Consider the following 17,252-nt stretch of genomic DNA (forward strand, 5'->3'; position numbering starts at 1 on the left):
GAATATGTAGTAACCAATATGAGCATCCAGGTTCTGCTATTGGTTATTGACCGGAGACGTGTCTCGGTCATGTCTACATAGGTCTCGAACCCGTAGGGTCCGCACGCTTAAAGTTCGGTGACGATCGGTATTATGAGTTTATATGTTTTGATGTACCGAAGGTAGTTCGGAGTCCCGGATATGATCACAGACATGACAAGGAGTTTCAAAATGGTCGAGACGTAAAGATCGATATATTGGACGACTATATTTGGACATCGGAATGGTTCCGGGTGAATTCGTAAATTTACCGGAGAACCGGGAGGTTACCGGAACCCCTCGGTAAGTGTATGGGCCTTATTGGGCCTGATGTCTACTACGCAACCTTCTTCTTGTAGACGTTGTTGGGCCTCCAAGTGCAGAGGTTTGTAGGACAGTAGCAAATTTCCCTCAAGTAGATGTCCTAAGTTTTATCAATTCGTGGGAGACGTAGGTTGAAGATGGTCTCTCTCGAGCAACCCTGGAACCAAATAACAAAGAGTCTCTTGTGTCCCCAACACACCCAATACAATGGTAAATTGTATAGGTGCACTAGTTCGGCGAAGAGATGATGATACAAGTGCAATATGGATGGTAGATATAGGTTTTTGTAATCTGAAAATATAAAAACAGCAAGGTAACAAGTGGTAAAAGTGAGCGTAAACGGTATTGCAATGCTAGGAAACAAGTCCTAAGGTTCATACTTTCACTAGTGCAAGTTCTCTCAACAATAATAACATAATTGGATCATTTAACTATCCCTCAACATGCAACAAAGAGTCACTCCAAAGTCACAAATAGCGGAGAACAAACGAAGAGATTATTGTAGGGTACGAAACCACCTCAAAGTTATCCTTTCTGATCGATCTATTCAAGAGTCCGTAGTAAAATAACACGAAGCTATTCTTTCCGTTCAATCTATCATAGAGTTCGTACTAGAATAACACCTAATGTCACCTAGATACTCCAATGTCACCTCAAGTATCCGTGGGTATGATTATACGATATGCATCACACAATCTCAGATTCATCTATTCAACCAACACAAAGTACTTCAAAGAGTGCCCCAAAGTTTCTACCGGAGATTCAAGACGAAAACGTGTGCCAACCCCTATGCATAGGTTCATGGGCGGAACCCGCAAGTTGATCACCAAAACATACATCAAGTGGATCACGTGATATCCCATTGTCACCACAGATAAGCACGACAAGACATACATCAAGTGTTCTCAAATCCTTAAAGACTCAATCCGATAAGATAACTTCAAAGGGAAAACTCAATCCATTACAAGAGAGTAGAAGGGGAGAAACATCATAAGATCCAACTATAATAGCAAAGCTCGTGGTACATCAAGATCGTGCCAAATCAAGAACACGAGAGAGAGAGAGAGATCAAACACATAGCTACTAGTACATACCCTCAGCCCCGAGGGTGAACTACTCCCTCCTCATCATGGAGAGCGCCGGGATGATGAAGATGGCCACCGGTGATGGATCCCCCCTCCGGCAGGGTGCCGGAACATGGTCCCGATTGGTTTTTCGTGGCTCTGGAGGTTTGCGGCGGCGGAACTCCCGATCTAGATTATTTTCTGGGGGTTTCTGTATTTATAGGAATTTTTGGCGTCGGTTTCACGCCAGGGGGGTCTCCGGGTCGTCCACAAGGCAGGGGCCCACGCCCAGGGGGGCCCTCCACCCTCGTGGACAGCTCGGGACTCTTCTGGCCCAACTCTTTTACTTCGGGGGCTTCTTTTGGTTCATAAAAAATCATCAAAAATTGGCACGTCAATTGGACTCTGTTTGGTATTCCTTTTTTGTAAAACTCAAAAACAAGGAAAAAACAAAAACTGGCACTGGGCTCTAGGTTAATAGGTTAGTCCCAAAAATCATATAAATGCATATAAAACATCCTAGAAGAATAATATAATAGCATGAATACTTCATAAATTATAGATACGTTGGAGACGTATCAGGGCCTTACTGGAATAGAGGAGGAGGAAGCATAGGAGGGGGCGCCCCCCTCCCAAGCCCAATCCGAATTGGGTGAGGGGGCTGGCCCCCCTTTCCTTCTTCTCCCCCTCCTCTTCCCCACCTCTCCTACTCCAACTTGGAAGGGGGGGAATCCTACTCCAGGTGGGAGTACGACTCCCCTATGGCGCGCCCTAGAGAGGGCCGGCCCTCCCCCTCCTCTACTCCTTTATATACGGGGAGGGAGGCACCCCTTGGAGACACAACAATTGATCATTGATCTTTTAGCCGTGTGCGGTGCCCCCCTCCACCATAATCCACCTCGGTCATATCGTAGCGGTGCTTAGGCGAAGCCCTGCGTCGGTAGCATCATCATCACCGTCATCACGCCGTTGTGCTGACGGAACTCTCCCTCGAAGCGCTGCTAGATCGGAGTTCGTGGGACGTCATCAAGCTGAACGTGTGCTGAACTCGGAGGTGCCGCGCGTTCGGTACTTGGATCAGTTGGATCATGAAGACGCATGACTATATCAACCGCGTTGTTCTAACGCTTCCGCTTTCGGTCTACGAGGATACGTGGACACACTCTCCCCTCTCGTTGCTATGCATCACCATGATCTTGTGTGTTTGTAGGAATTTTTTTGAAATTACTACGTTCCCCAACAGTGGTATCAGAGCCAGGTTTATGCGTAGATGTTATATGCAGGAGTAGAACACAAGTGAGTTGTGGGCGATACAAGTCATACTGCTTACCAGCATGTCATACTTTGTTCGGCGGTATTGTTGGATGAAGCGGCCCGGACCGACATTACGCGTACGCTTACGCAAGACTGGTTCTACCGACGTGCTTTGCACACAGGTGGCTGGCGGGTGTCTGTTTCTTCAACTTTAGTTGAACCGAGTGTGGCTACGCCCGGTCCTTGTGAAGGTTAAAACAACACTAACTTGACGAAATATCGTTGTGGTTTTGATGTGTAGGTAAGAACGGTTCTTGCTCAGCCCGTAGCAGCCACGTAAAACTTGCAACAATAAAGTAGAGGACGTCTAACTTGTTTTTGCAGGGCATGCTGTAATGTGATATGGTCAAGGTATGATGCTATATTTTATTGTATGAGATGATCATGTTTTGTAATAGAGTTATCGACAACTCGCAGGAGCCATATGGTTGTCGCTTTATTGTATGCAATGCAATCGTCCTGTAATTGCTTTACTTTATCACTAAGCGGTAGCGATAGTCGTAGAAGCAATAGTTGGCGAGACGACAACGATGCTACAATGGAGATCAAGGTGTCGCGCCGGTGACGATGGTGATCATGACGGTGCTTTGGAGATGGAGATCAAAGGCACAAGATGATGATGGTCATATCATATCACTTATATTGATTGCATGTGATGTTTATCCTTTATGCATCTTATTCTGCTTTGATTGACGGTAGCATTATAAGATGATCTCTCACTAAATTTCAAGGTAAAAGTGTTCTCCCTGAGTATGCACCGTTGCCAAAGTTCATCGTGCCGAGACACCACGTGACGATCGGGTGTGATAAGCTCAACGTTCATCTACAACGGGTGTAAGACAGTTTTGCACACGCATAATACTCGGGTTAAACTTGACGAGCCTAGCATATGCAGATATGGCCTTGAAACACTGAGACCGAAGGTCGAGCGTGAATCATATAGTAGATATGATCAACATAGTGATGTTCACCATTGAAAACTACATCTCACGTGATGATCGGTAATGGTTTAGTTGATATGAATCGCGTGATCACTTAGATGATTAGATGGATGCCTATCTAAGTGGGAGTTCTTAAGTAATATGATTAATTGAACTTAAATTTATCATGAACTTAGTACCTGATAGTATTTTGCTTGTCTATGTTGTTGTAGATAGATGGCCCGTGCTGTTGTTTCGTTGAATTTTAATGCGTTCCTTGAGAAAGCAAAGTTGAAAGATGATGGTAGCAATTACATGGACTGGGTCCATAACTTGAGGATTATCCTCATTGCTGCACAGAAGAATTGCGTCCCGGAAGCACCATTGGGTGCCAGGCCTGCTGCAGACGCAACTGACGACGTTAAGAACGTCTGGCAAAGCAAAGCCGATGACTACTCGATAGTTCAGTGTGCCATACTTTACAGCTTAGAACCGGGACTTCAACGACGTTTTGAACGTCATGAAGCATATGAGATGTTCCAGGAGTTGAAGTTAATATTTCAAGCAAATGCCCGAATTGAGAGATATGAAGTCTCCAATAAGTTTTACAGCTGTAAGATGGAGGAGAATAGTTCTGTCAGTGAACATATACTCAAAATGTCTGGGTATAACAATCACTTGATTCAACTGGGAGTTAATATTCTGGATGATAGCGTCATTGACAGAATTCTTCAATCACTGCCACCAAGCTACAAGAGCTTCGTGATGAACTATAATATGCAAGGGATGGATAAGACAATTCCCGAACTCTTCGCAATGCTAAAGGCTGCGGAGGTAGAAATCAAGAAGGAGCATCAAGTGTTGATGGTCAACAAGACCACCAGTTTCATGAAAAATGGTAAAATGAAGAAGAAGGGGAACTTCAAGAAGAACGACAAACAAGTTGCTGCTCAAGAGAAGAAACCTAAGTCTGGACCTAAGCCTGAGACTGAGTGCTTCTACTGCAAACAGACTGGTCACTGGAAGCGGAACTGCCCCAAGTATTTGACGGATAAGAAGGATGAGAAGGTGAACAAAGGTACATGTGATATACATGTTATTGATGTGTACCTTACTAGAGCTCGCAGTAGCACCAGGGTATTTGATACTGGTTCTATTGCTAATATTTGCAACTCAAAACAAGGACTACGAATAAAGGAAGACTGGCTAAGGACGAGGTGACGATGCGCGTGGGAAATGGTTCCAAAGTCGATGTGATTGCCGTCGACACGCTACCTGATCTACATCTACCTTCGGGATTAGTTTTAGACCTGAATAATTGTTATTTGGTGCCAGCGTTAAGCATGAACATTATATCTGGATCTTGTTTGATGCGATAAATCTGAGAATAATGGTTGTTCTATTTATATGAGTAATATATTTTATGGTCATGCACCCTTGAAGAGTGGTCTATTTGTGTTGAATCTCAATAGTAGTGATACACATATTCATAATGTTGAAGCCAAAAGATGCAGAGTTGATAATGATAGTGCAACTTGTTTGTGGCACTGCCGTTTGGGTCATATTGGTGTAAAGCGCATGAAGAAACTCCATACTGATGGACTTCTGGAATCACTTGATTATGAATCTCTTGGTACTTGTGAACCATACCTCATGGGCAAGATGACTAGAACGCCGTTCTCTGGAACAATGGAGCGAGCAACAGATTTATTGGAAATCATACATACTGATGCATGTGGTCAGATGAATATTGAGGCTCGCGGCGGGGATCGTTTTTTTTTCACCTTCACAGATGATTTGAGAAGATATGGGTATATCTACTTAATGAAACATAGGTCTGAAACATTTGAAAAGTTCAAAGAATTTCAGAGTGAAGTGGAAAATCATCGTAACAAGAAAATAAAGTTTCTACGATCTGATCACGGAGGAGAATATTTGAGTTACGAATTTGGTCGACATTTGAAATAATGTGGAATAGTTTCGCAACTCACGCCACCTAGAACACCATAGCGTAATGGTGTGTCCGAATGTCGTAATCGTACTTTACTATATATGGTGCGATCTATGATGTCTCTTACTGCTTTACCGCTATCGTTTTGGGGTTATGCTTTAGAGACGGCTGCATACACGTTAAATAGGGCACCATCGAAATTCGTTGAGACGACGCCTTATGAACATTGGTTTGGCAAGAAACCAAAGTTGTCGTTTCTTAAAGTTTGGGGCTGCGATGCTTATGTGAAAAAGCTTCAACCTGATAAGCTCGAACCCAAATCGGAGAAATGTGTCTTCATAGGATACCCAAAGGAAACTGTTGGGTACACCTTCTATCACATATCTGAAGGAAAGACATTTGTTGCTAAGAATGGATCCTTTCTAAAGAAGGAGTTTCTCTCGAAAGAAGTGAGTGGGAGGAAAGTAGAACTTGATGAGGTAACTGTACCTGCTCCCTTATTGCAAAGTAGTTCATGACAGAAACCGGTTCCTGTGACACCTACACCAATTAGTGAGGAAGCTAATGATATTGATCATGAAACTTCATATCAAGTTACTACCGAACCTCGTAGGTCAACCAGAGTAAGATCCGCACCAGAGTGGTACGGTAATCCTATTCTGGAGGTCATGTTACTTGACCAAGGCGAACCTACGAACTATGAAGAAGCAATGGTGAGCCCAGATTCCGCAGAATGGCTCGAGGCCATGAAATCTTAGATGGGATCCATGTATGAGAACAAAGTGTGGACTTTGGTTGATTTGTCCGATGATCGGCAAGCCATAGAGAATAAATGGATCTTCAAGAAGAAGACTGATGTTGACGGTAATGTTACTGTCTACAAAGCTCGACTTGTTGCGAAAGGTTTTTGACAAGTTCAAGGGGTTGACTACGATGAGACTTTCTCACCCGTAGCGATGCTTAAGTCTGTCCGAATCATGTTAGCAATTGCCGCATTTTATGATTATGAAATTTGGCAAATGGATGTCAAAACTGCATTCCTGAATGGATTTCTGGAAGAAGAGTTGTATATGATGCAACCATAAGGTTTTGTCGATCCAAAGGGAGCTAACAAAGTGTGCAAGCTCCAGCGATCCATTTATGGACTGGTGCAAGCCTCTCGGAGTTGGAATAAACATTTTGATAGTGTGATCAAAGCATATGGTTTTATACAGACTTTTGGAGAAGTCTGTATTTACAAGAAAGTGAGTTGGAGCTCTGTAGCATTTCTAATATTATATGTGGATGACATATTGTTGATTGGAAATGATATAGAATTTCTTGATAGCATAAAAGGATACTTGAATAAGAGTTTTTCAATGAAAGACCTCGGTGAAGCTGCTTATATATTGGGCATCAAGATCTATAGAGATAGATCAAGACGGTTAATTGGACTTTCACAAAGCACATACCTTGATAAAGTTTTGAAGAAGTTCAAAATGGATCAAGCAAAGAAAGGGTTCTTGCCTGTGTTACAAGGTGTGAAGTTGAGTCAGACTCAATGCCCGACTACTCCAGAAGATAGAGAGAAAATGAAAGATGTTCCCTATGCTTCAGCCATAGGCTCTATCATGTATGCAATGATGTGTACCAGACCTGATGTGTGCCTTGCTATTAGTTTAGCAGGGAGGTACCAAAGTAATCCAGGAGTGGATCACTCGACAGCAGTCAAGAACATCCTGAAATACCTGAAAAGTACTAAGGATATGTTTCTCGTTTATGGAGGTGACAAAGAGGTCGTCGTATATGGTTACGTCGATGCGAGCTTTGACACTGATCTGGACGATTCTAAATCGCAAACCGGATACATGTTTATATTGAACGGTGGAGCTGTCAATGGTGCAGTTCTAAACAAAGCGTCGTGGCGGGATCTACGTGTGAAGCAGAGTACATAGCTGCTTCGGAAGCAGCAAATGAAGGAGTTTGGACGAAGGAGTTCATATCCGATCTAGGTGTCATACCTAGTGCATCGGGTCCAATGAAAATCTTTTGTGACAATACTGGTGCCATTGCCTTGGCAAAGGAATCCAGATTTCACAAGAGAACCAAGCACATCAAGAGACGCTTCAATTCCATCTGGGATCAAGTCCAGGTGGGAGACATAGAGATTTGCAAGATACATACGGATCTGAATGTTGCAGACCCGTTGACTAACCTCTTCCACGAGCAAAACATGATCAACACCAAGACTCCATGGGTGTTAGAATCATTACTGTGTAATCTAGATTACTGACTCTAGTGCAAGTGGGAGACTGAAGGAAATATGCCCTAGAGGCAATAATAAGGTTGTTATTTATTTCCTTATTTCATGATAAATGTTTATTATTCATGCTAGAATTGTATTAACCGGAAACATAATACATGTGTGAATACATAGACAAACATAGTGTCACTAGTATGCCTCTACTTGACTAGCTCGTTAATCAAAGATGGTTGAGTTTCCTAACCATAGACATGATTTGTCATTTGATAAACGGGATCATATCATTAGGAGAATGATGTGATTGACTTGACCCATTCCGTTAGCTTAGCACTTGATCGTTTAGTTTACTGCTATTGCTTTCTCCATGACTTATACATGTTCCTATGACTAAGAGATTATGCAACTCCCGATTACCAGAGGAAACACTTTGTGTGCTACCAAACGTCACAACGTAACTGGGTGATTATAAAGGTGCTCTACAGGTGTCTCCGATGGTACTTGTTGAGTTGGCATAGATCGAGATTAGGATTTGTCACTCCAATTATAGGAGAGGTATCTCTGGGCCCTCTCGGTAATGCACATCACTATAAGCCTTGCAAGCAATGTGACTAATGAGTTAGTTACGAGATGATGCACTACGGAACGAGTAAAGAGACTTGCCGGTAATGAGATTGAGCTAGGTATTGAGATACCGACGATCGAATCTCGGGCAAGTAACATACCGATGACAAAGGGAACAAGTATGCCGTTATGCGGTTTGACCGATAAAGATCTTCGTAGAATATGTAGGAACCAATATGAGCATCCAGGTTCCGCTATTGGTTATTGACCGGAGACGTGTCTCGGTCATGTCTACATAGTTCTTGAACCCGTAGGGTCCGCACGCTTAAAGTTTTGTGAAGATCGATATTACGAGTTTATATGTTTTGATGTACCGAAGGTAGTTCGGAGTCCCGGATATGATCATGGACATGACGAGGAGTCTCGAAATGGTCGAGACGTAAAGATCCATATATTGGACGACTATATTTGGACATCGGAATGGTTCCGGGTGAATTCGGGAATTTACCGGAGTACCGGGAGGTTACCGGAACCGCCCGGTAAGTGTATGGGCCTTAGTGGAATAGAGGAGGAGGAAGCATAGGAGGGGGGGGCGCCCCCCCAAGCCCAATCCGAATTGGGTGAGGGGCCCGGCCCCCCTTTCCTTCTCCTCTCCCTCCTCTTTCCCACCTCTCCTACTCCAACTTGGAAGGGGGGAATCCTACTCCCGGTGGGAGTAGGACTCCCCTATGGCGCGCCCTAGAGAGGGCCGGCCCTCCCCCTCCTCTACTCCTTTATATACGGGGAGGGAGGCACCCCTTGGAGACACAACAATTGATCATTGATCTTTTAGCCGTGTGCGGTTCCCCCTCCACGATAATCCACCTCGGTCATATCGTAGCGGTGCTTAGGCGAAGCCCTGCGTCGGTAGCATCATCATCACCGTCATCACGCCATCATGTTGACGGAACTGTCCCTCGAAGCTCTGCTGGATCGGAGTTCGTGGGACGTCATCAAGCTGAATGTGTGCTGAACTCGGAGGTGCCGTGCGTTCGGTACTTGGATCGGTCGGATCGTGAAGACGTAGGACTACATCAACCACGTTGTTCTAACGCTTCCGCTTTCGGTCTACGAGGGTACGTGGACACACTCTCCCCTCTCGTTGCTATGCATCATCATGATCTTGCGTGTTTGTAGGATTTTTTTTGAAATTACTACGTTCCCCAACACCTACTTCTTTACATAGGACTTAAGCTATATGTAGGTCTCCATCAACTGCAATAAGTGCATTCTCTGATGCGGATTGGGCTGGGTGTCCAGATGACAGGAGATCTACTGGAGGTTTTGCTGTTTTCCTTGGGTCTAATCTTATATCTTGGAATGCAAAGAAATAAGCAACAGTATCACGTTCCAGTACTGAAGCAGAATATAAGTCTCTGACAAATGCAACTGCTGAGGTAAAGTGGATAGAAACTCTACTTGATGAACTAGGAATTGGAAGATCACATGTGTCACAACTATGGTGTGACAACTTGGGTGCAACGTATCTCTCTGCAAATCCTGTATTTCATGCCAGAACAAAACACATAGAAATTGATTATCACTTTGTTCGTGAAAGAGCAGCACAGAAGCTACTAGAAATACAGTTCATCCCAACAGGAGATCTAGTTGCTGATGGGTTTACTAAGCCTCTACAAGTTCGACAGTTTCAAGCCTTCAAGAACAATCTGAACCTTGATGAGTTAAGTTTGAGGGAGGATGTTAAATGATAGGCTTGTAGAAATTGTATAGGCTAGTATTTTGTGACATGTTGTCACGTCTTGTGTATACGTGCGTGTAATCTTGGGCGGCAGGTTGTTAGCTAGGAAAGGTTTATCTTTGTGTAGCTTGGAGTAGAGGCCAAGCCTAGTAACAACCTGCGCCTCCTCTTGTAATCTGTCATTTCTATATAACACGTACGCGTCCTTGCCGAACTGCATACGCTTCCACAATTCTTTTTCTTTCAAGCGACAGTGTGCTTGCTCGCTCCTGCAAAGGTCTTCCAGGGATGCTAGCGGCGCTGTGGCAAGCTACAAGCAGAGTGCCAAACAAGCAAGCGATGCTGCAACAGTGGTAACCATTGTTGGAAGGCCAGGAATGAGTACGGCGAGGGGGCACGATTGTGGTGTGATGCTGACAGGATTTTCTGCGAGTGCGATGCTGCAACTGTGTCCACCGGTGCTGTGAGGCCAGAGATGGGTATGACAAGGGAGTGTTGCGGTGGTGTGCTGCAAGCCGGTGTTGTGAAGGAAGCACCGTGCTGAAAAGGCCGTTGAGGGTGCTTTGAGTTGCAATGAGATTGACAGTGCTGTGATGGCAGCCGGCGATGCTACATGGTGCGGGGAAGATGGCCTCTTGCGGGCCTCCAAGATGATCGGGCGATGACGCGATAAGGACGGCTGAGGATTTCATCTAACGGTCCCGAACATGCTAATCGGGCGGCTAGCAAGGTGACAAATCCTTGCGTTGGGATAATCGGGTTGATGCCTAGCGTTGGCCATATTATTTGGAAAACCTTGAGAATTGGCGACCGATCAAGCCTCGCGCCGGCCACCTCCCGCAATCGACATGTCCCATATGGGCCCCACCCACATTTGTGTCTCCAGAGCTGTCTCCCGTCTCCAGAATCTGCTGCATGCTGGAGCCGGCCAGTAGGGATGTTGCATCCGCGAGCGCACAGTGCTGGAACCGGCAGGTGACGATGTTGCGACCACAGGGCTAGCTGAGGGCCCTTTTTCCTGTGCTTGCGGGGGAAGACGATGACGTGTAAAGGAGATCAAACGGCCGTTGTGCCTCACATCAAACAGATGGCGAGTCGACTGATCTGGGAGCGGGACCGGTCGACCGAGGTACTAGCCATATTTGTTTTTTGAAATTTAATTTTAGCCATATTATTTGACTATACAGAATTAGGTGGGACCATCCACGGGGATTCAGCGTGGCGTGCTGCTCAAGAAATCGATCAAATCCAGCCTTTTATTGGTTGCCGTAGTAGCTATGGCTAGCCTCCGAGAGAATCTACCCAGCCAGCTTCAAAACCAGGTCGCTCCTGGTCTTCGATCACGTTAGGTTATCGATCAAACGGGATGGGGGAGGGGGAGAAGGCCATGATCAGAGTATTGTCCGTCACTGCCGTTGGATTGGCCTGTACAGCGTTGAGGCTGTACGAGGAAGAGCTCAGGTCCCTCTTCACCTCCAGGCCGGCCTTCCTCAAGACCTTGGACCCCGCCGGGGCTGATCCGGTCATCGGCCGCGACGACGAGATCGACCGCGTCATCTGCATCCTTTGCGGCCGGACCAAGAACTGCGCCGCGCTTGTCGGGGCGGCCGGCGTCGGCAAGACGGCCATCGTCGAGGGCCTCGCCCAGCGCATCGCAGCTGGGGCGGTCCCCGCCGCGCTCGCCGGGGCCCGCGTGGCGGAGCTCGACGTCGGGGCGATGGTCGCGGGGACTCAGTGGCGCGGCATGTTTGAGCAGCGCTTGAAGGATGCCATCAAGCTGGTGGAGGATGCCCGTGGCAAGCTCATCCTCTTCATAGACGAGATGCACATGATTGTTGGTGCTGGCGACCGAGACGGCACCGGGGACGCCGCCAACATCCTCAAGCCGGCGTTGGCCCGTGGCCGCATCCGTTGCATAGGCGCTACCACATCCGAAGAGTACCGCAGATACATCCAGAAGGATACGGCGCTCGATCGGCGGTTCCAAAGGGTTGATGTCGAGGAGCCGAGCGTGCCGGCGACCGTTGCCATCCTGCAGGGGTTGAAGCACCGGTACCAAGACCACCATGGACTGACAATTCGCGACGATGCTCTTGCTGCTGCTGCGCAGCTCGCTGGCCGCTATATTACCGGTAAGTTCGTCATATGGTTGAGAGCTAATTCAGTTCACTTTCGTAGGTTTGTGCATCTTGAAGAAATTGTGGATTTTGCTGTTGTCAGGTCGCCAGTTTCCTGATAAAGCAATTGATTTGATGGACGAGGCATGCACTACCGTGAAGTTGCATAAGCAAAAAGAAGTTCAAAATAAGGATACTAACACTATAAATGCACCGGAAGAGTTAACCGTTGGTCCATGCCATATTGCCCAGGTAAATTAACATTCCTTGCTAATCGTATCAGTGTGAGTAGTTTTCATTTGTTTCCGTGTGATGTTCATGCCATATTCTATTGTTATATGAAGGTTGTGAGCCGATGGACTAAAATTCCGATCACCACACTTGGTCGAGAGGAAGAGAAGTTGAGCCACCTAGCAGACAGATTGCATGAGAGGATTGTTGGACAGTATGAAGCGGTTAATTTGGTTGCCCAAGAAGTGCTACGTTCTAGGGTCGGGTTTGATCAATCTGGCCAACCAATTGGCTCTTTCCTCTTTTTGGGCCCGGCTGGTGTTGGAAAGACAGAGCTTGCGAAAGCACTTGCCGATAAGTTGTTTGACAATGAGAAGGCATTAGTCCGCTTTGACATGTCTGAATATGCCGATAGTGGTTCTGTGTTACGTCTCATTGGAGGACCTCGAAGGTTTAGCTTGTACACACTTTGGACTTGTATTTGTTTCTGAAATTCCTACTCACGTCTCACTTTTCCATTTGACTTTCTAAAGCTACGAAGAAGATGGACAACTCACCGAGAAAGTCAGGAGCCAACCGTATAGCGTTGTTCTTTTTGATGAGGCGGATAAGGCACATCCTTCGATATTCAAGGTTCTCATTCAACTCCTTGATGATGGCATGCTGGTTGATGGGAAAGGACGCAACATAAATTTCAAGAACACTATCATCATCATGAGCTCAACTCTAGGAGCAGAGAACCTGTTAGCTAGAATGGCTGGAGAAAACATAGAAACTGCACGAGATCTTCTCAGGAAACAGGTATGTGTATCCCAAACTGTCCCTTGTAAAGTCCCGGTGCGCACCCTGCTGATTGACAAATTTACTTGTTGATGATGCAGGTCGAGAAACGCTTTAAGCCTGAATTTCTCAACAAACTGAGTGAAATTGTGATGTTTGAGCCGCTTTCACACGATGAACTGAGGAAGATCACGAGAATCCAGATGAAGAGGGTCATTGATACGGCAGCTTATAAGGGCATCTCTCTGCTTGTAACAGATGCCGCATTGGATGTCATTTGGTCAGAAGCACACGACACGGTAAGTGCATGTTATTTTTACCAAACGAAATCATACTTATTTGGGTAGTTATTTGTACATATCCTGCTTACTATGCATACATGTACTATGTATTGCAGGTGTATGGCGCAAGGCCTATTAAAAGGTGGATGAAGAAAAATGTGACAAGAGTTCTTGTGGACATGCTGGTCAATGGAGAAGCATGTCAAGGCTCGACCATCTCCATCGATGCCGCTGACGATAATAAGGAGCTGAAATACCAGGTACAGAAGTAGCATGCCGGAGGTGGCAGATCTACGTGGCCAGCAATTAGTTTTGCGTGCTATATCTGTATCTGTAACAAAACGGTCAGTACAAGTTCCAGGTTTGTGGGTAATTAATCTTGCTTGGTGGGACTTGTACTTCACGATGTGCCCACCGAGGAAAGGGAAAACCTATGACTGACTGCTACTGACTTTAGATCTTCTATATGAAAACTAAGCCTCGGCTTGAGCTGACTCTGATTTTCTACGTCGAAACCTTTCTCCCTCTCAGCCGGCGCACCCTCCTTAGCCGGAGCCACCGATGCTCCTCCGATCTGGTGCCCGCCTTGTCAAAGGTGCGCATCGGCCATCTCTCTGACAACCAGCCATTGGGCCTCGCTCGGGGAGGTGGCGGGCTTGAATTAGCCTGTCTGAATTTGAGATGCCATTGTAATATTTGAAGAAGAAGGACGGTCGGTACATCGCTTACCTAGGAGCTTGTGGCCAATCAATGTCGACCGGTGGGAACGACAGCATCGAGCTTGGACGTCACGGAGATAGGACCCGGCGAGGGTGTGAAAGCTCGATGGCGACGAGCTGTGGCTGCTAGAGGTCAACGGCCTCGAGAGCCACACTACCATACCAAACTCGGCGTAAAAGGGCATACATCTGACAACTTGAAAACTAAGCCTCGGCTTGAGCTGACTTTGTGACCCATTTTCCCTCTCCAGCAGCCGCGCCCTCCTCAGCCCTGAGCCCCCGATGCTTCCCCGATTTGGCAGCCGCCATGTCGGTGGTATGCATCGGCGGCACATTGTAATTGTGCCATCTCTCTAAAAACTCGCTTGGGGAGGTGGCGGACTTGAATAAGACTTTGAGATGTTGGTGTAATAGTTGGAAGAAGAAGAACAGTCAATACATTGCTTACCTCGGAGCTCGCGCTCAATCAATGTCGACCGATGTGCATGGTGGCAGCGAGCTTAGCGAGGTTGTGGAGAGAGGACCCGACGAGGGGGGGTGGAAGCTCGACGGCACGGACCCAAGGCTGTGAGAGGTCCATGGCCTCGAGTGCCTATTTAGGTCTCCCATTTCTTCTTTGATTTTGCTCCTTAAATGGAAGAATGTCACAAAGATTGCCCACTAGCACTGATGGATCATGTCCCTTGGATCACAAGAATGGATGGTCCACATTCCTTAAGAAGGCAAAATTACTCGGCTAATTTGATAAAACCAGATGAAAACTCCATTCAAGGCCATGAGGCTGTCCTCTGATAGAAACTAGCAAAAACTACATTTAGCATATACCGATTCTTTTCCCTAGCAAAAAACATAGGGTTTCTTTGTCCTTTGTCAGTGCGCGTACGTCGCCAAGAGTTTCCTCAGTCGACTGTGAGATTGTCCCCGTTGATTGTGGATCTCTCTTCCTAAGATCCGCGGTTTGTTCCGTCCATGGAGAACAAGCAAGAGCTGTGTTGATGATCTATTGGGCCGATTCCATCTGCACGAGGAGAACAATAATCACGTTGTGTGGGAAGATGAAGTCATGGAACTCCCGCAACAGGCCAAGTGGCTGGCGATCATGATAGTGCACACGACACGAGGGGTTTAGCCTAGTGCGCTGTTCTTCAACATAAGATTGGCTTGGAATCATGCATAAGATGTAATTTGGAGAAGGATTGAAGATAACCTCTTTACGATTAAATCCAAGTGTTTAGGGGACTGGAACAAAGCTATGCTCATGGGTCCCTGGCTCTTTAAAACCAAGCTCTATTGATTGAAGAGTATGACGGATTTTCGGAATCCTAGATCGATAGTCCTTGACAAGATATTTGTCTGGGCGCAAGTGCATATGTTGCTGAATAATTTCATCCATGGAAAGAACATATGTGGCATATGTAGAACATATGTTGTCGTCTGGTTTCGTAGGAGACTTTTGCCTTCGTGTAAAGATGAATGTTAACAAAATAATCACTAGGTTTGCGTACATTACAAATGGAGGGGAGAAGGAGTGGTACCATGTTAAGTATGAGAAATTGCCAATCTTCTATGGTGATTGTGAATTGATGGGACACTGGCACCAGGAATGTGGTGATGGAATTCATGATGAATCAAAACTTGAATAGGGTGACTTTATTTTAGCCGATGGAGGACGAGGTAGAGGTCCCGGCAGGGGTAGTGGTCATAGTTTTGGAGGAGTTTGGAGGAGGTTGGGGATCTAATGATGTTTTCTAGGAGGATGTAGATGCACTAGTCATGAAGGATATGGCCGTGGGCGTGGTCAGATGTGAGATTGCACCTAGGTGTTTTAACATTGTATTTCAGGGGGGTGGCAGTGGTGTACCTGAAAGATCAGAACCCGGATGCAAGAACCCCCCCCCCCCAATGAGAAGGGTAAAAACCACAGCGTAGCCAGTGAAACTTCACTATATCGGGAGACATTACAAACACGAGGGATTTACAACGATGATCTTATCACATGTGGCGGCTTACAAAGGATACACACACACACTGATCTGCTATGGCCCAAGCCTCCTGACAACAGGCCTCCGCTCTGCTCCGTCAGAAGTTAGCCTTATCTGAATTTGGATTACAAACAAACACCGCCATTGTTGCCTCCTTGGCTGAGGAAACTGCAAGGGTTGGTGCCAAGGAAAGAAGGATGGGTGCGGAGGAGGCCTTGGCCGAGATAGAGGTCGAGATTACTGAGGAGCTGGTTGTCGTGGCCGAGGAGAAAGTCAAGGCTGCCATGTTGATTTCCTCTGATAATTGCGATGATGCCAAGTTGCCAACGACCCCAATTATACATTCAGGATCCCCAGAGGGTAGAGAGGGAGGTAGTCGATAGCAAATGTGATTGAACCGTGCACTATCGAGGAGATCAGGAGGTACTACGCCCAGTTCGAGTTGAAGGCGCGGGAGAATTAGTTTCTTCCATGTATTTGTCGATTTACGTTCGATTACATAGTTTTATGTTATGTTTGTTTCGCTAAAACAAGTTCACCCAGTCATGCAGTCATGTTTGGTAATGTGTGTTTGGAGTTTATGCTATGTTGTATCTGAATATTTCACATTGTGTTCAAAATTAAGTTCACCCACAAAAGGGAATAAATTAAGTTCATACATGTACTATTAAAGGTGAATGTGTACGTAGTCATTCATTGACACAGCCTCCCATCCATCGAAGGAACAACCCGCCGATTTTTTCTTACGTAATTCACTCTTGCACTAGTTTTTACCGATTCTTTCTATCCCGAGACAGCCATCCGACGCTGCACGAACCGCTCCCCTCCTCATCTGCATCTCTTGGTGCTCGATTTCCCCTCACGCAGGGTTCCTTGGGATCAGAGCTGGCCAAACGGGCCGTGCCTAGCATGCCAGCCCGCGAGCACGCTGGCACGACACATGACGGGCCAGGCCCAGCACGGGCTAATCGGGCCGTGCTAGTCACGCGGTGCACCGTGCTTAGGCCACA

At 46.3% G+C, this 17,252-nt stretch overlaps 1 protein-coding gene across 1 annotated transcript; it reads left to right on the plus strand.

Moving 5' to 3' along the window:
* The first annotated feature begins 11,498 nt into the window (after window positions 1-11,498).
* On the plus strand, window positions 11,499-16,625 carry LOC125506750 (chaperone protein ClpB1-like). The gene is made up of 8 exons (XM_048671476.1): window positions 11,499-12,264; window positions 12,353-12,501; window positions 12,594-12,931; window positions 13,014-13,281; window positions 13,362-13,559; window positions 13,658-13,801; window positions 13,891-13,902; window positions 16,323-16,625. Exons 1-8 carry the CDS (start codon window positions 11,499-11,501, stop codon window positions 16,623-16,625), a joined length of 2,178 nt encoding a protein of 725 aa, XP_048527433.1.
* The last annotated feature ends 627 nt before the right edge of the window (window positions 16,626-17,252 follow it).

This window comes from Triticum urartu, chromosome 5 (assembly GCF_003073215.2).
Source record: "Triticum urartu cultivar G1812 chromosome 5, Tu2.1, whole genome shotgun sequence".
Taxonomy (NCBI): Eukaryota; Viridiplantae; Streptophyta; class Magnoliopsida; order Poales; family Poaceae; genus Triticum; species Triticum urartu.